General features: G+C 39.8%; 2 protein-coding genes, 1 long non-coding RNA gene and 1 pseudogene across 3 annotated transcripts; 2 read left to right on the forward strand and 2 right to left on the reverse strand.

Annotated features, from left to right (window-relative positions):
* Nucleotides 1–924: 924 nt before the first annotated feature.
* Nucleotides 925–7,724, reverse strand: LOC146685667 (uncharacterized). Its single transcript, XR_014916796.1, has 3 exons — nucleotides 7,572–7,724; nucleotides 6,678–6,804; nucleotides 925–3,671 (listed from the first exon to the last, which is right to left on the reverse strand). It is a non-coding gene; the product is annotated as an uncharacterized LOC146685667 (long non-coding RNA).
* Nucleotides 2,914–4,800, forward strand: LOC146685668 (serine/threonine-protein kinase pim-1-like). Its single transcript, XM_085441951.1, has 7 exons — nucleotides 2,914–3,010; nucleotides 3,134–3,228; nucleotides 3,367–3,414; nucleotides 3,499–3,717; nucleotides 3,807–3,987; nucleotides 4,074–4,244; nucleotides 4,334–4,800. Exons 1-7 carry the CDS (start codon nucleotides 2,914–2,916, stop codon nucleotides 4,423–4,425), a joined length of 903 nt encoding a protein of 300 aa, XP_085298077.1. The 3' UTR covers nucleotides 4,426–4,800.
* A 7,081-nt stretch (nucleotides 7,725–14,805) lies between the features above and the next one.
* LOC146685669 (uncharacterized) lies at nucleotides 14,806–17,372 on the reverse strand (annotated as a pseudogene).
* Nucleotides 17,373–20,243: 2,871 nt separating this feature from the next.
* ankrd9 (ankyrin repeat domain 9) lies at nucleotides 20,244–21,556 on the forward strand. The gene has a single exon (XM_085441343.1). It carries the CDS (start codon nucleotides 20,429–20,431, stop codon nucleotides 21,254–21,256), a length of 828 nt encoding a protein of 275 aa, XP_085297469.1. The 5' UTR covers nucleotides 20,244–20,428; the 3' UTR covers nucleotides 21,257–21,556.
* Nucleotides 21,557–22,738: the final 1,182 nt, after the last annotated feature.

Here is a 22,738-nt window from a genome sequence, read left to right on the forward strand (position 1 = left end):
CCAGGATGCTGGGCGCAGTGTTGAGCTTTTGTTACCTACTGGCTACACAAGCCAGCAAGTACCAGCGACCGGATTTGGTGTGTGGTAGTAACAGGTAAATGAACATTTTTTTAAATTATTTGAATATATATGAGTGCATGTGTATAAATACACAAACAATACACACATGCTTTCAACTGTGTAATTTAAGTGATCTAGTAGCTCTGTTTTGGAAGTTCAGTTAACGCTAGAAATGTGTTTTGTAGTTTGTACGTGCTTTGAATCTAGGGGGTACCGCATATATTTATATATAAACATATATAAATAAAACCACTTTTTTTACATTAGTAATTCATTTTGTGCATAATTTTATATTGTTGTTAATAATAAATTAATTAAAGCAAACAAAACAACCTAAAGAGCCATGTGCGAGCCGAAAGAGCCGGCTCTTTTTAGTGAGCTGAGCCGAAAAAGCCGGTTCTCTAAAAAGAGCCGGAAATCCCATCACTAGAGTGTGGAATAATCTGGAAAGCTGGCTGCCAGGAAAAGACCATGGTTCTAGACCAAAAAGGGACATTTCTGTGCTCTAAATAAAAGAAACCAGATAGTCACGCAAACACTCTGTGGGTTCCTGATCTTTCACATCAGTTAAGCCACTTAACACTGACCTGTGAATCATTCGAGCATAAAAACAGCACCTAACACAAGAGATGAACAACTGTTTTTTATACTTAACAGAAACCTTTACTGGGAGCTTGTGACAAAACATCATTTGTTGTCCTTTATAAAAACTTGTTATATTTGATAGTACACACACTCTGTTTTTATCCCTTTATCTTTCATTGGTCTGTCGTTTGATATAATAAGAAAGTTAATGTCATGGCTGCTCTGGCAGATGTGTGGAGTGAAGAGAGATAGGACCCAAATGCAGAGGCTGACGAGGACTTAAACTGAAAATATGCCTTTTATTGAGGCAGCACAAAACAACAAACAAAAATGCAGGAATACAAAGACTAAACTAACAAAAACTAAACAGGGAGGCAACTAGAAGCAAGTATAAAGAAACTAAAGATCTGAGACATGGAGCACAACAAATGATAACCTGGAACATGGGAAATGTCATGGATGATACACAGACAACCCAACAGCAAACAGAGGAAGGCAATGGGCTTAAATACACAGAGGGATAAATGAGGGAATAAGACACAGGATGAGAGCACAGCTGCAAGAAATCACAAACAACAAGACCATGGGGAAGGAAAACTGAAAACACTAACATAGTCTAAGGAGCTTAGAAAGAGACTTCTTTCTTTCCAAACTCCTTAGACTACGATGACCTGGATGACTGAGAACCTTCACAGACATGAAAACACTAACATAGCACACAAGACTATCAAAGTAAAACAGCAAACAAGAGACTTTTACAAAGACACAGAGTTGACACAGAGACATGACTAACTGGGGAGAAATTGGGGAACATGGAAACAAGAATGACTAGACGTGACACGTGGGACACAGGGGTAAGGCAAAGTAACAGAAACCTAAAGCCTAAGAATATAACACAAGAAGAAAACAATAAAGAGAACCAAAAACATACATAAGAATAATCAATGAATATAAATCAACAAACACAAAACACTGGGTCACAGACTCCGTGCCATGACAGTTAAATGTACAATAATAAATACTTTAAATCAGATGACAATGTAGCTGACACTGTGTTTATTAGTGTGTGGTCAACCACAAATCTTCATACTGTCATCCATACATGAGGTCTTTATACAAACGATGAAAGATAATGAAAGAAACTGTTTAATTGATATGAAATGATTGAATTATATGAAATATTATGGCTTTGTCTGCCAGAGTGTTTTTCTGTAAACTACTTTGAACTACTGGCAGTCAGTGAAGTCACTGGAAGGCAAGATTCTATGTTGTGTTGCTGTAGTTTCCAGAGTTTACTTATAAAGCTCACTTACAGAATTCAGTTAGAAAAGTCAAGCATTTGAAGGGCGCACATTTGAAGGAATATTAACTCAATATTAACTCACTACGGTTTACATTTTCAATTTTAAAAGTTCTCCGAAATTACAATGAAAAAGGAAACAAGAAAAATTACCACTCCAGCCGATAAGAAAGATTCAGGAGATCAAGGTAAGTAAAATAATAAAATAAAATCCTGGTAAAATACAAATCCTAGAAATGTTGACACTGTGTGAATCATTTTTAGAGCAACTGAATCATATGTTTGATTGAAAATAGCTTTAATACAAGATGTCTAATCAAAGAAAGGTTACCGGTCTTTTGGTAAAATAATGTAATAAGTTTACTCTTGGACTCAACAGTAAAAACAGACCAACAAGTGTCATCAAGATCTAAGACTTAGTAAACCTAGTATCAATTCGCACTGGTCAGTTTTTTTATCCCAAGAATAAACTTGTAATAATTTAAGCAAAAGCAATTTCAAATTCTTTGCCATCAAAATGCTTCCAGTCCTGATGTCGGGGACTCTTTTTCACCACTGTGTTGTTGTCGTTTATAGATTGTAAGAGCAGGACTGCTAAAAGAAAGGCCAGTCCTGAAAAGAAGACCCCAATAAAAAGGAGGAGGGTCGCTGAGCAGGCTGGTCCTTCCACCAGCTCAGATGTGGTCAAAGGAGTAAAGCGCAAGGTTGTGCAAGATGGAGAGGGCACAACAAAGAAAGCAAAGAGGGCTAAACTGCTTGATCATATGAGCGGTGACAAGGAGCAAGCATCCTCCTCGTTGGACTCTGGTAAAGGTAGGCTAATTAGTTGAATAAGGGGGTAGATTAAGTGTGGTTGCTAGGTTTAAGATATTGGTGTTTAGTGTTTGTGTCTATCATCCAGTGAGCTGATGTGCTTTTGGTGTTTTCCACATCTCCAGACTTGAACAACAAACAGGTGTGCGCAAAAAATGGCAAAAGAAAGGCCACGGGAGACAACAGAGAGTCACCCAAGAAAAAAAAAAAGGAATGTGGACCAGGACAAAAAATCAGTGGCAGACCAAAAACGTAAGTAGCAAGCAGCTTGGGTTTTATATTCAGCGGAAGGGCAAAAGGAACATTTATGCTACAGAGGAGAGTAATTTGTGTCACAGCTGTAATAAAATAAGATTTGCTGTTTTGTCTGTTCAGGTGAATTCCAAGCCAGATATGTGGAGGAGCACCAGCTCGGAGAAGGAGGCTGCGGAGCAGTGTTTTCTGGCTACCGGATAGAAGATCGTTTTCCAGTAAGTGTTCAGATGATGGTAGTAAGACAGGCAGTAACGCAGATAATGGATAATATTGTAAACTGAGACGTCTGCTGTGTTTCCACCTTTCATTATGTCATACTGAGGAAATGCTCACCAATGCTCTGTGTCTTTTAGGTTGCCATCAAACACATTCCCAAAAATAAAGTCTACTGCAAAGTGGCGGTAAGTGTCCAACACTTGAATCAGTTTTACATTACTGGATTGAATGCGGCGTTCCTCATCATCCACTTTGTTGTAATATTTCAGGATGAAAGCGGGAAGAAGCTCTCAGTGGAAGTGGCCATTATGGTTAAACTTGCAGGTGAAGCAGAAGGGTCAGTGGGAATATCAGCACCTGTGTCCTTGCTGGAGTGGTTCGACCTTGGCAAAGAGCTGATCCTGGTGCTGGAGAGACCTGTCCCCGCTGTGGACCTGCAAAACTACAAAGCAGAAAATGGAAGAACTTTAACAGAAGACAAGGCCAAGGTAGGTTGACTGGGAGAACCTTAGACTGTACAGCATTCAATCAAGGCAGAAAAGCATTAACTCATTATTGTGTTTTTCATCTTTTTCAGGTCATTCTGAAGCAACTAGTTGATGCTGTAAAGGAACTTGAGGATAAACACATCTTTCATCGAGACATCAAGGGAGAAAACATTCTGATTGAGACCGGCTCAGATGTGCCTCGTGTTCGCATCATTGACTTTGGACTGAGCTGCTTTGTTAAGCAGCGATCTCTGTATCGCATCTTCTATGGTAACATATTCTGCTCCTGCTTTTCACAGATGTAACAATTTGTGTCTTTTGTTTTAGAAGAAATTGTAATTGGGTCTGTTTGTTAGGCACACCTCTTCACACCCCTCCCGAGTGGTACAGGAGGAGCTGCTACAGGTGTGGACCCACCACGGTGTGGCAAATGGGAGTGGTGTTGTATGAAGCGCTTCATGCACGGGACTTTAATACAGAGAGGTTCCTCACAAAGAAACTGAGCATCAAAAAGCGTCTGTCCACAGGTAAGAAAACTTCACACTTCCAGATTCACTGATGCCTTGGATCACTAGAACTATCATCTTCATCTTTTTGATCTTTTCTTTCTTTCAAGAATGCCGCAATTTCTTGGACGCATGTTTAACTACAGTCCCGGAGAAGCGCCCAACACTGGAGGAGCTCCAGCTTCACCCTTGGCTAAGATAACACACACAAACGCACAATTCACACCTTATCATATATGTATGATACATTGTAGTAACTTCCTTTCTTTTTTCTGTTGGACAGGAATAGATAGAATGGGTCAATCTTAAAAAATAAATAAAAATTTAGCTTTTTTGGAGTACCTGTAACCCCCCCCCCAGCCATCCCAGGAAAGGGGATCTCTCTTTGAATGGGCTTTCCCGAGGTTTCTTCCCATCGATCTGGCCCCCTGGGGAGTTTTTCCTCGTCTTCATAGAGAGCTTGGGCTGGGTCAGGAGCTCCATCAAAACTGTCTTTATTTGATGACTTTAATGTCATCAAATAAAGATGTTTTTTACTTAAAGTAAAATTTGATCAAAATAAAACTTGTTTAATTCATCTTTGCTGAGGATTCTCCTTCATTACTATTTCAAAGATTGTTTTGTTTTGGTTTTTTTTTTTACCCATGGTGCATTTTGACAAGTAAGAAAACTGAATCAGGTTAAAGTGTGCACAAAGACAGTCACAGAGGTTTTTTCCTTCAAGAAGGGAGTTTTTCCTTCCCACTGTTGTTTGCTCATAGTGGGCTGTCTGATTTTAAAATTAAAAAAATTAATGAGAGGCATTCATAGCAGAGTTATCACAAAGGGAACTATATAGCTTAAATAATTTCTACAGGACGAATTATAACTTCATTATGTATAAAAGCTCCTGTGGATAATTCTATTTGTAACTTTACACAAGAGAAAGTTTGCTGTCACACTGTTTATAACAGGTTGGGTTTTGTCCTCTGAGTTGAGCCTTTGGTTGCAGTTTATTGAAGAATTTCCTCTGAAGTAGCTGTTGATGTAGATTTAAAGTCCTGTTTATATACAACACGTTCTCACTCCCAAAGCGTAACATTTTACGCTAGGTGACAAATCGTCACCATATTACGTTTTCGGCTACCCACCACGTTCCTAAATGACGACCTCGGAAAAAAGAGGAAATATGAGAACCGTCTGGACTGAATCTACACGTTTGCTCTTTTTCTTCAAATCGCTTAGTAGCACGCTATTTAACATTATTAAAGTCCTGGTTAAGGTCAGGAATAAGGTTATGGTCAGGGCTACGGATAAGGTTAGGTTTAGGGCTGGAATACAGGGCTGGAACGTCTATTACCGCGGGAGCGTCATTGCACTGGATTCCAGCCATAACCCGCCGCGTACCATAAGAACGCCGAAGGTCTCCTTTCGCGTTCCTCAGGAACGCCGCGGGACGTGACAAAACGTCGACATGTTACGCCTCGGGAGTGAGAACGGGCTGTTATATATAGAAATGTGTTTTAGTTCACGTTTTTTTACATGTCTGCCTCAGTGGATCAATAGAAGGTCTGGCACAGGAAACTGGATGTTGAAAGAAGGGTAGGAGTGTATATACACTACCAGTCAAAAGTTATGGTAGTCATGCTAGTTCAGTGTGATTCAATTTTGCATAAATCTCCAACAGTGTCATCAGCAAAGAACTTGACACCATCACACCTCCTCCATGCTTCACAGTGGGTACCATGCATGTAGAGACCATCCGTTCACCTTTTCTGTGTCACACAAATACGTTGCAGGTGGACCCAAAGAGCTCAAGTTTGGACTCATCAGACCAAAGCACAGATTTCCACTGGTCTAATGTTCATTCCTTGTGTTTCGTGACCCAAACAAATCTCTTCTGTTTGTTGCTTTTCCTTAGTGCTGTTTTCCAGAGGTGGGTTGAGTATCCAAAAATTGTACTCAAGGAAGAGTAGAATTACTTTACAATATTATTACTCAAGTAAAAGTGAAAAGTAGTCATTCAAAAAATTACTCACGTAAGAGTAAAAAAGTAGTTGGTGAAAAGACTACTCAAGTACTGAGTAACTGGTTGTAAGGTCTGATATATTTTTTACTTTTTAAAAATAAAAGCTATTATAAAAACAAAAATAAGTAAATATACAAATTTTAGTATTTTCAAACAGAATATATCTAAACACATTAAAAAATTAAGGCACAGGAGTCTCGCACAGTCTTTCACAAGCTCCAGATGCAGGAAGAGCTGTATTGATTTTGATTGACAGCTTCCTGATGTGAGGAAAGCTATGCAATAGATCAGGGGTCGGCAACCCTAAAATAGCTGATCTGCACTTTGCCAACATAAAGCTCCATAAAGTTGTTCTATATAGTCTGTAACTGTTGATATAGAGCATTAATAAATTTATTATTAATGCAATGGTTCATGTGGCACATTGACTTCTGAGGAAATTTTACCTCTCCAACTCCCCAGCTTCTGACTTTCCTGATCCCATGGACCCAAAGAAGTCATCTTCGTCCGATAGGCCGCTATTTGTGCTGGCCTCATCCAGCTCTGTGTCTAGGTGATATATGAAGTTGAGACCTGTGGAAAGATATACGGTTTTCAAAAGAATCATGTCTGGGCATTATAGTCCTGTATAAACTGCCAAGCTGTCTATACAGCAGATGATTGCCGTGAAAGTTTTATTCACACTGGACATGGTTTTTTACTAAATCTGTTGAAAAACGACATCTTGTCATTTATATCCCGCACAAACACTATGCAATGAATTCCAGATTAAGTTCAGAATAAGAACGTATGCAAGGCAAGAGAACGCAAACAGCTCGGTCTGCGTGGCTGAAAAAAGAGGAAACGTGCCCCTTCCAACCCCAGGAGAGGGAGACGCAAGAAGCTAGCCGCCTAGGCTGTTTAAACTAAACAAGCTACTATTTCACATAATAAACCCCGTCAACCGCAGTATTGCCTTCTGATTTAACAGTTAAAGCAGCAGAGACGAGCTGTGTTTACATGTGCGTGGAACTCTAGCTTCATTAACCAGGTTAGCTGTTAGCTTATGGCTCACGCTAGCTAACCAGCGAGAGGTTAAAAGGATAACCGAAGCTGCGGACACAACATCCACAAACTTATCTCACTACTGTGTAGCGCCGAAAATATGTGATTCTGGTTTAATCAAACTGAGGGCAGGAGGAAAACCGCTCCAATCCTCAAGGCCCAATGTTCTAAAACTATTAAACATTAGTGATGTGTCGGTCGCGAACGAAACAGCTCTAAGAGCCGGGTCTTTGAAGTGAACGACACGAGCCGGCTCCTTATCGCTAGCCGTGTTCTTTTTCTTTTCTTTCTCTCACCCTTTCTCTCGCACTTTTTCCGCTTCACTCTGCATGCGAGCCTTGTGCTTTGCGCTGGGCAGAGGGGGGAGGGGCAGTAGTTACACTCACAGTAGCACAGGAACAGAGCTGGAGGGAGAGAGAGAGAAAGAGAGTCAGGGACAACAACGTCACATTAGAAAGGTCTAGTAATCATCCACAACTATTTTTAGTTGAGGATGATAAAGGATTCAGAAAGTTTATTCATGCAGGCTCATATGACAGAGAATGTACATCTTTTTGTTTTCATATTTTAATTTATATTTAATTGTGTTGTGGTTTGCAGTGTTTTGTGTTGTTTCACTTTAAATTTGTTTAAAAGGAAAAATTTAAATAGTTAAAAGTTGAAATGTGAATATTTGTTTTTTGTATTATATGATTTATTTATTAAATTTCATGTGGAGTGAATAAATAAAAGTATATTTACGTTACCCCTAGAGACAAAGCACGTACAAACTCCAAAAAAGCGTACAAACTCCAAAACACGTAAAAACTCTGAAGCACGTACAAACTCCAAAACACGTACAAACTCCAAAACACGTAAAAACTCTGAAGCACGTACAAACTCCAAAACACGTACAAACTCCAAAACACGTAAAAACTCCAAAACACGTAAAAACATCAAAACACGTAAAAACTCAGAAGCACGTAAAAACTCCAAAACACGTACAAAAGACGACAGAAGTGCTCCAGGATGCTAGGGGCAGTGTTGAGTAGGGCTGGGTATTGTCACTGATTTCTAGAATCGATTCAATTCACAAGGTCCCGAATCGATTCGATTCAATTTAATTCGATTTGAATCTGGGAAATTTTGACAGTCAGAAATATTATAATTCAGATCAGTACATTTACATATTTTTGTATCTGTAAAAAGGAAGCTGACACACGCAAGACTTTATCAAAGGTGTAAGTGTCAAGTGACTCGATCAATTTAAAAAGAGCCAATTTAAAATCCAATTAGTTTTCTAGGATTCAAGCAAACTACATTCAACCCGGAGGGAGCTCTAGCTGCAGTTTGTTAAAGATATTTTATTTATTTATTTATTTTTTATAGAAAGAGGGGCAATACATATTAATGAACATTTTAACAAATGTAAATATGCCAGATTATAGCCTTGGGCTAATTTCCATCTGCAGACCCTCTGGCAGGTTGGTGTTAAACACAAGTTAGTAAAAACATACAGAGACACTATTTACAGGTCATGTGACAAGGACAAAAACAGTGATCACATTATACTAGAACAAACAATGACAAGGAGAGTGGACACAGAGGACAGTATAGATAACAATAACGGAAACACATCAATTATATTGCACAAACCCCAGTATTGTACATGCCCTGACCATCGTGAGATTGCGTTCACCCATTGCACTAACAGTTGTTTCCCTTTTTGTAATACACTAACTCTTTTTCCCGTCCAATATAAAACATGATTATTAAACATGATTACATGTTTGTGTGTAGTAAGTAAGTAAGTAAGTAAAATTTATTTATATAGCACTTTTTAAGACAAAAACGCTGTTACAAAGTGCTTCACATAAAAACATGTCAAACGAACAATATTAGAAGAAATATAAAAGCATATCAAACAAGCAATAGTACAATATAAATATAAAATAAGACAACATATTACCCAAATGCCTGTCTAAACAGATGAGTTTTAAGCTGTTTTTTAAAAGAGGCCACCGTGTCGATGGTGCGTAGTGAGGAGGGTAAACCGTTCCACAGTATTGGAGCCAGGGTTTGAAAAGCGTGATCCCCCTTTGTTTTCAGACGAGTCCGTGGAATAGATAGACGACCACTATCAGTGGATCTAAGAGTTCGCTTTGGAGAATAGGGTTTGAGAAGCTCCGAGATATAGATGGGGGCCTCACCTTGTAGAGACATAAACGTAAAGGTGAGGATTTTAAACTTATATCTAAGTGTCCCTCAGGCTGTGTGTCCCTCAGCCGCCCTTTTAAGTGACTCTTAAAGATGGGTAGACTTGTACTTTCCCTCACTGACAGTGGAAGACTATTCCAGAAGCTCACTCCCTGATATGACAGAGCATTCTGTGAAAAGGTGGTCCGCCTGAGTGCCAGTTCACAATCACCTCTAACAGTGGCTCGAGTCAGTCGAGACCCGGCAACACTGCTAGACTTTTGTTTAATAAAATCACTCATTGGTGGAGGCGCCAGACCATGTATAATTTTGTATATTAGACAGGCAGATTTAAATAATTTGAAATTAGTAAAATTTAAAAACTTGTATTTTTCTAAAATTTGACAATGGTGATATGAAAAAGGTTTTTTATCTAATATTTTCAATGCTCTTTTGTAGCATACTTCAATTGGCCCAATAGCAGCAGAGCTCGTATAGGACCAACTTGTAATACAATATTCAATATGAGCCAGTATCATAGAATGCAGGAATGTAATCGCTGCTGTGTCTGTTAATGATGTGCGGATATGTCTAAAGTTCTGTATATTAACATTTACAGTTTTCACTACTTTTTTAATGTGTTTTTTAAAGGATAATTTAGAGTCTAGTAGCACTCCCAAATACTTAAATTCCTCAACATTAATTAATTCTTGTGCACCCAAGCAGACTTTTACTGCAGCCACGGTTGTTTTAGGTTTACTAAAAAACATTGATACGGTCTTTTTAAAATTAAGACACAAGCATGAGTCATTCAGCCATATTAACTTGAATATTCCGGGCAGTATTTTTATTCCCGACATTAATGGTATTAGTGCCACCAAAGGAATTGTTTACTATGCTCACAACCGCATTTTGCTGTGAAATGGCAGGTTGCCCTTGGTTTGAATCTTCTGTGTCTGAGTCATCTGGGCTCCCCATACAGCACTCACACAAGCACACAAACAGATTTTTGCAATTTTGATTGTTTGGCCTAGATTCAGGTTCAGGAGCTGGGTCCTGTTGTTGGTGATGGTGTGTCTGTGACAGTTGATGGTTTATTGGCCATCAACTGGCCATCAACTTTGCATTTTTGATTATTGAATCTAGATTCCAGTTCAGGTGGTGTCTCCTGTGTTGGGTTGGTGACAGTTGATGGTTTATTGGCCATTGCGTTTTAATATCTATTTGCAGATAATTTGTTTTCTCTTGCTTGTAAAAATATACATAGCACAATGTAAACAGAACAAGTAGGATAAATAATAAATAAACAAGAGCAATAAAAAACATAACTACATGTCAAATATTCATTAAAGTTTTTTAATATGAAAAAAATGAAGTGACTTGTAAAGCAATAGTGAAGTTTCTGTTCTGACCTCCATGAACTGTTCCATGACAGAAAAAAACACTTTGGTCTCACCTGTCCAAATGATAGTGTTCCAGAAGTTTTGTAGTTTGTTCCCATTAAACCTTACAAAGCTTTGTTTGTTTTTTAGAACAGAAATAAAACAAATCTGGAACACAAATGATGACATTTAGAGAAATATTACAGATAAAGTAAATAGCAGATTTTATTATTATTTTGCCTTAGTAAAATGTTGAAAAAGTATTAATTTAACAAGCTCCTCCTGCTAGGCATGACTGCAAAATGTAATTACTTATTTAATTATATTTTACATAATTACTTATTTTCTTGAAAAAAAAAACATATTAGAGATGACATTTCCTGTTACACCAGTTTAAAACTTTTTGATATGAAATTTTTCTTAACAAAGTTACAAAGTGCTTGAAAAAATAGAAATACTACAAATGTAAACAGAGTAGAATAAAAACTAATAAATAAACGAGAGCAATAAAAACCATAACTACATGTCAAACATTCATAAAAACCCTTTAAGAGTATTCAGAAGCGACTTGTGAGACAATAAAAAGTTTCTATTCTGACCTCAAGAGCTGTTCCATGGAGTGACAGAAAAGAAAAAAGAACACACTGAAATTGTTGTGCGGAAACATAGTACAGTGCTTATTAGCAGTATCATTATAAAACACTACACTTGATTATTAGTAAGTAGAAGTAAAATGACTGGTCTTTGGTTAAAAATGCAGCTACTGAAAATTTTAGCTTATGCATCTTTGTCTCCCCCTGCTGACAAGAGGAAGAATCTTTTTGGCCTGTGACCTCTAAGCATACTGCAGCGTTTTGTGTGTACTGCTGCCACATTACTCCTGAAGTGAAGAAGAGAGTTGCTTAAAATACTAGTTTTAAGATTTGCATCTAATTTCTTTCTCACTTCTCCTCCAGACTGCACCTGGTCTGCATCTGGTAAAAACATAGCAACAGCCAAACCAGTTGGGTTTTCGGACTCCTTTTATGGTAAAGTTCCTTGGAGGGAAGTTACCAAGTGTTATGAAGGAGCAGGAGTGTGGTATGAGTTTGAAGAATCTGTTGATTTTAAACATTTACAGTTGTGTGGGGATTTTCTAAATATATGTATATTAATGTTCCCATTGTTTAACTATTATATTATAATTAGAAATTTAAATGGCAGATTTAACACTACTATAAACAACCTATGTTTACTCTTAATTTGATATTTCATTGTTGTTTCAGACAGTGGGAGGAGCCTCTCACTATATAATCAGGAGCTGCATCTCCTCTCCAGAGCTAGCCTGGGCCAGGTTATGATTGTGAACAGACTATAGTGGCCAGTGTTGGTCAAGTTACTTGAAAAAAGTAATCAGTAACTAATTACCGATTACTTCTTCCAAAAAGTAATCCCGTTACTTTACTGATTACTTATTTTCAAAATTAATTAATTACTTAGTTACTTTTTAAAAACGATTTACAACCTGAATAGGTGATAAAGCGATAGATCTTTCAGCCCAATTCTACTTTTTCTGCATAATCCATCATACAAAATGTAATCAAATGGAAAAGTCTCTTTTTAAAACTTGTTTTATTAGTTTTAATGTTTTAGCTTTATGCATCAAGCAAAAATTTAATTATATGCAACATTCTCTGACTGGAAGAAATTAGTTTAATATTTAAACCTATTTTCTGCACATTCCAGCACATAAAATAAAATATTTTTTGTGTTTACACTCAGTCTTTCAAATAGATGCAAGTAAAACACAGCAGAAAATAAATAAAGTCAAAGACTCAGCGGTCCTGTTGCTCTATTTTCACCTGTAAAGCAGGAGTGGGGTAGGCGGAGGTTTACCCTGGTGCAGGTGTGCTGCGGTCAGTGGAAGAATCCGCGAGTTTCTCTGTGAATTTCCCATTACGTCATAGCGCACTCTGTGCTTGCTTGGAAGTTTAGGGGGTTTTTTTCGCTGTAAAAAGAAGTTTTCTTCCCACGCACAACGGACGCTAATGTTTTTGTTACTTTTTATGGAAGTAAGGTCAGTACTTCCATGCTTTAAACGCTGCACGCTCATATTCTCTCCGCACTCGATATATGATCCATTGTTGATCTGCACACAGCTGTTGTCACCAACATTGCACTCGCTTACGTCACTGTCATGAGACATTCTCGCAAAAAATCACGGTTTTAGTAACGCAGTAACGCAGCGTTCCTACGGGAAAGTAACGGTAATCTAATTACCGTTTTTGCAATAGTAATCCCTTACTTTACTCGTTACCTGAAAAAAGTAATCCGATTACAGTAACGCATTACTGCCCATCTCTGATAGTGGCTTTATTGTCAGGGGCCCCATTAAAGGGGGTTTCACCCAGTGCAAAACAGTTTTTTGAGTAGTTCAGTTTAGTTCAGGATTGTCTTGAAGTTGCAGATGTGTTTTCCGCGTTTTGTTTCCTTGTAAAGCTTTTCTAGTTTCATTTTTCATTAGTTGGCTCAACCACAGTTGTGAAGAAAGGAATAAATCAATGGGCTGTCAACCAACATTTTTTTTCTGCCTCTGACTCAGACAACCTTCACAGCCTCTAATTTATTTTCTCCATGGTAGGTCAGAGGTCACTCTGCCACTGTTGGTACTAACTTATATGTCAAAGTGGGGTGGCGCTGTTGACGTTGTTCTTAAGTGGCAGAGAATTTCAAATTCAGTGTTTCAAACAGCTCAACAATTATCACCTGTGACCTGCTCCTCCTGAGCCACAGCCACCCCAATGATGACGAGTTCATGATGAGGTGAACTGAAGAGGAGGAGATGGACATTTGCTGCCAGGGTGAGACACATGTTGCTTGCACAGTCCTTTGGTGCTGCAGGCAGATCCAGGTACAGAGAGAGAAAAGGTGGAGCTGTTGGTGACATGTAGCACTGTTAATGAATTTTGGAAAGTGAGTTATGTCTAGACTTAGGTTTTTGTGTCTGTGTTAAAAGGACAGGGATTTACAGAATCCCATTTGTTCAAATTTACATGAATAAATATGGTTATGAAATAAGTAATGAAATAAATACATGCTACAATAATTAGCTGTATGAGATTAGCTTTGACTAATATGTATGTCCCTAAGATCAACTCAATCAATTCAATTGGCCTAGATTTTGTCAGGCAAAGTTGCAGAACATTTAAAGTGGATTATATAGGCTAGATATCATTACAAAGTCACAGTATATTCAAAGTATTTTTTTATTTATTGTATGAATTCTTAATTAAAGAACAAATAGTCTGATGTCTTGTATTCATTATGAAAGTATACTAAGTACACTACTTTTTGTTTTGATTTTACAACCACATTATGTTTTAGTATTGTCAATAACACCCTGAATTTGATTTGGTATCAGATTGGAAGAAATTCAGTGATATTGCACAGGCTGTAAATCATCCATGATACATCATGTAACATCTGCTTATATCCTACTAAATTCTGCTGTCTAAATCCACAAAGAGCAGTAAACCTTAGAGGAGCAGCTATAGTAGCACATGTGAGCTCATCACAGCCTGTATACAAAGAAAATCTTAGTGGAGCTTATTAGTGCACTAGTTGCCAAACCATCTACTTGGTCCGAACTTTTTATTCACCAGAAAAAATTGGGAAAGCCAAATTTGAATTAAAAAAATAAAAGTAGTAAATTCATCCTGCAAAATTACGGTTTCGGTCAACAGCTGCATTAAAACAGGTGAGTCAGAAAAACAACTAAAAACAAAAGACAAATGTCATGGACTCAATGTGAAAGGGTTTTTACAGAAGATTTGGATCTGAATTTTGTCTTTATTTCTTATTTCTTTCTATTTCTTCTTTTCTATTCTATTTCTATTGTCTTTTCCCACATGTAAAATCTTACTTTAACCCTAAATCATAAGTACATTTTTGGACCTTCACAGCCCAACAATGGTAAAAGACAGGAAAACAGTGATCCGATTATTTTTACAGGGTTTTTACTTCCATTTTGAAACAGAAAAACAGCTACACATTTGTCCCACTCTTAACCAGATTTCACATCAGACAGCAACATTGGTCTCATTCAACACCAACTTTCTTTACATTCATTCACAGAACAATAAAGTGCAACAGCATCAACACAACTTCATGACAAAAAAGACAGACAGAGGCAGACAAATATAAATTTGGGACACTGAACTTTTGGCACTTCAGGAGGAAGCAGTAGAAATTAAAACTGCACATGGTAACTATTAGTAAATGCTGAATATATTTAGACTTCTCTCTGTCATCGTGAACAAGGAGAAACATTAAATAAATAAAAAGTAACGTACATATTTTCAAAAATATTAAATCTTAAGGTACATTCATATAACCTACATATACAGCATATATACCACCAACATGCAAAAGTCACATAAAATACATCATAAAACAACAGAAGACAACAGAAGGCACCAGCTTGCAAAACTCAAACATGAAGACAAGAATTAAAGTGAATGAACTGCAGAAATGCACAAAACAAAAATGTATCCTTCATGTTTCTTTAGTATCCTGGAGTCTAAATATTATTATTTAGAAATACAGGGAGTGCAGAATTATTAGGCAAATGAGTATTTTGTCCACATCATCCTCTTCATGCATGTTGTCTTACTCCAAGCTGTATAGGCTCGAAAGCCTACTACCAATTAAGCATATTAGGTGATGTGCATCTCTGTAATGAGAAGGGGTGTGGTCTAATGACATCAACACCCTATATCAGGTGTGCATAATTATTAGGCAACGTCCTTTCCTTTGGCAAAATGGGTCAAAAGAAGGACTTGACAGGCTCAGAAAAGTCAAAAATAGTGAGATATCTTGCAGAGGGATGCAGCAGTCTCAAAACTGCAAAGCTTCTGAAGCGTGATCATCGAACAATCAAGCGTTTCATTCAAAATAGTCAACAGGGTCGCAAGAAGCGTGTGGAAAAACCAAGGCGCCAAATAACTGCCCATGAACTGAGAAAAGTCAAGCGTGCAGCTGCCAAGATGCCACTTGCCACCAGTTTGGCCATATTTCAGAGCTGCAACATCACTGGAGTGCCCAAAAGCACAAGGTGTGCAATACTCAGAGACATGGCCAAGGTAAGAAAGGCTGAAAGACGACCACCACTGAACAAGACACACAAGCTGAAACGTCAAGACTGGGCCAAGAAATATCTCAAGACTGGTTTTTCTAAGGTTTTATGGACTGATGAAATGAGAGCGAGTCTTGATGGGCCAGATGGATGGGCCCGTGGCTGGATTGGTAAAGGGCAGAGAGCTCCAGTCCGACTCAGACGCCAGCAAGGTGGAGGTGGAGTACTGGTTTGGGTTAAGTTTTGTTAAGTTGCCTAATAATTATGCACAGTAATAGTCACCTGCACACACAGATATCCCCCTAAAATAGCTAAAACTAAAAACTACTTCCAAAAACATTCAGCTTTGATATTAATGAGTTTTTTGGGTTCATTGAGAACATGGTTGTTGTTCAATAATAACATTATTCCTCAAAAATACAACTCTCCTAATAATTCTGCACTCCCTGTATCATTAAAAGCTTATACTGACTACTAAGTACAAATTTCCATTGACAGATGGAAACAGTTTCCTGTTTCTATAGCACTGACCATCAGGGTTGCTTGGACACCTGATGTGGATGTGGCAGCCATCGATTGCACCCACCGCTTTCAGAAAGGCTCTGTGGCGTGCCAGCCCTGCAAACCCACTAGCTCCAGGTCCTCTGGGGTCGTTTGGTTGTGGATGACATGGTGGCGAATGGCCACCACCTCTTTTGTGACTCGGCGGACGATGTGGTGGACAGTAGAACAAGGCACCCCAAACACTCTTGAGACCACCCTGTATGATGCTCCACTTGCCAACCAGAAAAGTAACACCAGGATCTCAATTGTGGCACCACAACCATGCCGCCGATCTTTGTTCAGGAGATTTAGCAACACTGCCAGGGACTCCCTGCTTAGCCGAAAATCAGGCCTTGCATCTTCCTGGTTAAAAAACGGTCCAGGACTGGGACACTCAGGTTAATCCTGCAGTACAATGGTCTTGTCTGTTTAAGGAAAAGGTGGAGAACAACAAAAACAGTTTTAATAGAAAGGTATGATTTGATATGATTTGAGATCAAAGCATTATTCTGATTATTAAGTTTGGGTAAAATATACTAATACTCTGTGAAAAGAGTTACACTTCATCTGTGTAACTAAGCTTTTTTGTGAAACAACCCTGTTTTCAGCTTTGTGACATTTTTACAGCCATTCTATGCACACAAATAAGTTAAACGATCAAATGAATAATAGGAAATAAATAGAAAATGTTCTTCTATAAGTTCCAAAGAGATTTGGTTCAGATATTTTGATTGACCGGCAGTCATTCAGTCACTGGAATTATCCATGAAACATGCCAAGTAATTCCTAAACGTGTGTAGAGTAATGAAAATTATTTTACCTGGATATGATTGTCTCTGATGAGCCTGAGGTGTAAAACTTACCGGCGACATTTCTGGGTCCATTTTTGTAACGTTTTTTTGCACTGTGGTGCTAGCGACCGGAAATACGCAGAAGTAAGGGCGGGAACAGATCGAGAAGGCTAGACCGTCCAATTTCACAGCCGCTCACTTCCGCCTACCTAGCCTCCTGAGGACCCAGCCCACGTAGACCGCAAAGGCCAGGATCCTCAGGGGGATGCAGCCTATGAATTTGGACACCCCTAAGACACGTACAGCCACTGTTCAGCAGACTTAGAGTTCCTTACCATTAAATGCAGACCTTTTTTCCTCCGCTGGGAGTTATCGTCAGCGATTCTGATCACTGCAGTGTATGTAGCTCCAGACGCTAATGCTATGTCTGCTCTTAGCCTCCTACATAGTGCCATTAGGACCCAGCTAAACATATATCAAGATGGGACTCACATAATAGCGGGGGACCTGAATCATGTAGGCTTAAATCTGCGCTCCATCAGCATGTGAAATGTGCTACATGTGGGGATAACCTGCTAGATAAAGTCTACTCCAACATTAAGCAAGGATACAAGGCCATACTAAGACCCCATCTGGGCCAGTCGGACCACGTATCCCTGTTTGTGCTGCCAGCTTACACACCCTCCGTACTACTACATTCGTATTCTCCTACTTCAAGAATTGCACAGGCACTGTCACTACTGAAAAAGGTATCCGGGTGTATGCCAGTCAAAAACCTTGAATGACAAGAGGAAGTCAGGACCCTGCTGAAGAAAAAAACCCTGCCTAAAGGTTGCGAGACATGGAACTGTACAGTGGAGCTAGGGTAAACCTGAAAAGGGGCATCAGACGGGCTAAGCTGGACTATAAAAACAAAATTCAGGATAATCTCCACAGTAATAACTCAATACAGGTGTGGAGGACAGTCCTCAACATCACCAACTACAAACACAGAACCAACGGCGTGGATGGCGATGCTACACTTATAGAGAAGTTGAACTGCTTCTACGCCTGCTTCGAACAGAAAACACCAGAAGTGGCTACTTCACATCCACCAGCCACATCTTAACTGTTGGGGAGGATGGTTTGAGGCATGTACTAAGGACAGTAAACTCCAAGAAAAAAGCAGGACCCGACTTTAGGGTGCTAAAGGACTGTGCAGACCAGCTCACAGGGGTCTTTATTAAAATATTCAACCTGTCCTTAACACAGACCACTGTTCCATCCTGCCTGAAGTCCTCTACCATCATCCCCATTCCACAGAAAACTACCATCCAGTGCCTAAACGATTTCTGGCCAGTGGCTCTTACTCCAGTCATCTCAAAGTGTCTCGAGGAACTGGTCAGAACTCGCATCATTCAAGGGTTCCCAGCCACATTTGATCCCCACCAGTTTGCATACAGGAAGAACAGATCAACAGAGGATGCCATAGCCATAGCCCTCCATACAACCCTAACTCACTTAGAACAAAAGGACAGTTACATCAGGCTTCTTTTTATTGATTTTAGTTCAGCTTTTAACACCATCGTCCCTGCCAGGCTGGTAACCAAACTACACGACCTCGGCCTCCCTCACTCCACCCGTCTCTGGATCAAGGACTACCTCAGTGACCGCTCACAGAGAGTTAAAGTAGGCCCCCATCGGTCCTCAGCACTCAGCCTCAACACCGGCGTGTGTGCTGAGTCCCCTGCTATACAAATCAAATCAAATCAAATCACTTTTTATTGTCACATCACATGTGCAGGCACACTGGCACAGCACATGCGAGTGAAATTCTTGTGTGCGAGCCCCACAAGCAACAGAGATGTGCAAACACAACAACACAAACGAGCAAAATACAAGAATGGCCAACCTGAAACTAATAAATATATGTACAATATATAATAGTGTATGCATTTCTGGATGTGTATACTAAATATTTTCCTACGTGTGTGTGTGTGTGTGTGTGTGTGTGTGTGTATACACATTTTTACAAATTAAATAGTAAAAAATAAAATAAAATAATAATAATAATAATAATAAAATATATAAAATATACAGAGTTGAATATGTGCAAAACAAGTGGCATTTATATACAGTGTGGAGTGCATAATGTTGAAGTTCCAGTAGTGAAGCTGAGGTGTCTATGACGTGTTCAGCAGTCTGATGGCCTGATGGAAAAAGCTGTCTCTCAGTCTGCTGGTACGGGACCGGATGCTGCAGAACCTCCTTCCTGATGGAAGCAGTCTGAACAGTTTATGGCTGGGGTGACTGGAGTCCTTGATGATCCTCCCCGCTTTCCTCAGGCACCGCTTCCTGTAGATGTCTTGGAGGGAGGGAAGCTCACCTCCAATTATCCGTTCACTCTATACACTCACGACTGCACCCCCACCCACCCGTGAAACACTATTTTTAAGTTGTGGACGACACAACTGTGATCGGGCTCATCACGGGGGAGATGAGTCTGCATACAGGGACAAAGTGGAAAATCTGTGATCATGGTGCAGCCGGAACAACCTGGTCCTCAACATGACAAAAACCAAAGAAATAATAGCTGACTTCAGGAGCAAATCTGACCCTCAGCCCTTACACATTAACGGGGACTGTGTGGAGAGGGTCTCTGAAAACAAAGACCACATGTATGATAAATCAGGAATTTTAAAGTGTTTGATTTAAAACTTAATGTTTTCATTTTAAATTTGAAAATCTAATCAGCATATTCCTCTGATCAATAATCAATCAATAATTATCTGTGTGATCACAGATAATAACCATTGATGTCTGCTCAGTTCAACATTTCTGTTCCTGTTTACTTTCGTCAGCAGTTTGAAGGCCACAATGTTCACTATGCAAGGAACTCCCCCCCGCCTCCTCCACCTCAACCCCTCAGTGGAAAATCAACACCCACAGGCAGCTGACAAGGGGGTGGGGGAGGAGTATAAAAGTGAGGAGTTGCTTAGAATGAAGGTTTGAATGAGACTGCTGGATTGGCTCTTAGCGTCGGCTTATTCAGACTCTCAAAGGTCCTCAGGTAGACACAGTCCTCCTCAGGACTCTTCATAGCACCTCACCTGTCATCAAACCTCCTCATTCATCCTCAGACCTTCTCAGACCTCATCAGGTGTGCAGTGATGCCGTGGCTGCTGTCCTCTCAGCTTGACTACGTGTCTTCGTCTCCATCTGAGCGGCAATGTGAGCGGACGGCGTTCTCCTTCTATTGCTCTGTGCGGGAGCGACTTCCTGTCTGGCTGCTGGAAGACATGCGCTGCATGGAGGTCTTCTGCTGGGACGACGGCCACCCTCGAGCCTTCCTGCCATCAGAGGCGCTGCTTTACGCCCTCATACATGACCACCAGGACTATGCACAATACCTGCTCAACAGGTACTCTGTGAGCGCGCTCAGAGCGCCACGGTGCAGTTACTGCTGCTGTCGCGGCAGTGGGGCACCACACCTGAATATTGCGGTTCGCTATGACCGCTTGGTGATCCTCGGTATGATGATGGCAGCTCTGAAGAACTGTGGTGAGCAAACCAAGCGACAGGACTACCTGGACAGCTGCGGCGGCTGCTCGCACGTTGCAGATGCAGGAAAGAGTGCTGTGCAGCTAGCGGTGGAACTGTCGCACGCCGATTGTTTGCTGCTGCTGCTGGTCGAGGGTGCACGGCCCGACGGCCTCGATGCCGCTCTGCAGAGACTTGTTTCTTGTGACGTGTCAAAACGACACCACGCGCAGCGCTGTCTGGACTACCTGCTGCTCTTTCTGCCCAAACCACCATTGCTGCAGCGGCTGCAGGACGAACCGCAGCGCTGGCAAAGCCTGTTGGGAAACAAAGTGTTCAGCTGGCTCCAAGGTGTGGCGCCGCCTCCCCTGCTGCTGCAGGCATTGCGTTCTTTGGTGCAGTTTGGTGCAGACCGAATCAGCTTGCTGCCCGACTTCCTGCAGCTGCACAGCTGGTAGTGAGATCATATTAGCATGGAAATCCTCTTGTAACTGGACAGTGTGCCATTGACGTAAAGGCATGATGTAAATAGACTGAAAGCATCAGGCTTTAGGTCCCAGAGTATGGTGGAGCTGCCCTGAGATAAGGTTTAACTGCCAATCAGTTTCATTAGCTGCTTAGACAGGACACTGCTGGATCTCGAGAACACATGACAGGAAACATCACACCTAATAAAACCTGAATAAACTGTAAATAAATTGTAAATAAATTGTAAATAAACTGTAATAAAGTGTGATGGCGATAAAAGCCGAACCTTCCTGGCTGTGTTTGTGATCCTGATGATGGTTTAATTAATTTTAGATCAATAGTGCAGACTCTGGTGTATCTTTGTGAATCTAAATAATCAAGTTATTTTTTTATGTGCAGCAAAGCCCAAAGTTTTAAAATGGTCCTCCATAATCCAATAGGATGAAATCCTGAAATCTGGTTGAGACAGACAAAAAAGGATTATATGATCGAACAAGATCAGATAATCCAGTCTGGGTGTTTAGCTGAATCACACTGATTTGTGTTGTTCAAATTATTTTAGGATAAGATAAGATAAGTGTAAGGCGGAGGCAGATCTCCCGCCATGGCAGGGAAATTTGTGCATTACCTCAGTTTAGGTGCAGATGGCAGAAGAAAAATACAAAAAACAAATAAAATACAAACAAATAAAAAATAATTAAGATAATATACTATATATAATGGTGGCATACACAGTATGTGATTATGGATAAAGGGTTGTGGAAATATGCAAGACATAAATGTAACTATTCTACCATTACTATTACTATGTAAGTAATAGATAAGTATTTTACTTTATTTAATATGTGTATGTATATTTAGTGTGCACACACGCACACACTAAATATACATACACATATACCTGCACACGTCCATACATTTAAAAAGTGCAATATGCATGAAGTTTGACCGTGGATGTCCAGTGACGTCGTGACTGAGGAGTTATAGACGCTAACTGCTGTTGGGAAGAATGACCTGCGACAGCGCTCCTTCCACTTTGATGAGATCAGGATTACTTACATCCATCCAGCAGGCTAAAACGACACTTGGGTGTGGATGAAATAATGAATTAATTGCTAATGAAATATTTCATAAAATACTTGTGTAAAATCTGATCATGGTTAAGGATCTTTTATTTAGTGTGAATTTTTTCCAGTTCTGTTTTGGAGAAAAAGCCCAGTTTGAATTGGCCTCCGTCTGATCAGCAGGACCCAGTGTGTCAGCTTCTTCTCAGGTTAGGTTCACTGTGGCAGTGATGTGGCAAAACTCTAATTTTAACCTGCATCTGTTTGAACTCTGACCTCAGATCTGACTCGCTTCAGCTCCAGCTGCTCTGTCCCTCTTGTCCTCCTTCCCCCCTTTTTATTGACTTATTTCAAACAAATAGGCTGTTTTGTTCTTGACCTCAGTGAATAAAACATTTGATGACATGA

Source organism: Copadichromis virginalis, linkage group LG19 (genome assembly GCF_057382275.1).
Source record: "Copadichromis virginalis isolate Kocher_CV1m ecotype Utaka linkage group LG19, C_Virginalis_male_GT1.1, whole genome shotgun sequence".
Classification (NCBI taxonomy): Eukaryota; Metazoa; Chordata; class Actinopteri; order Cichliformes; family Cichlidae; genus Copadichromis; species Copadichromis virginalis.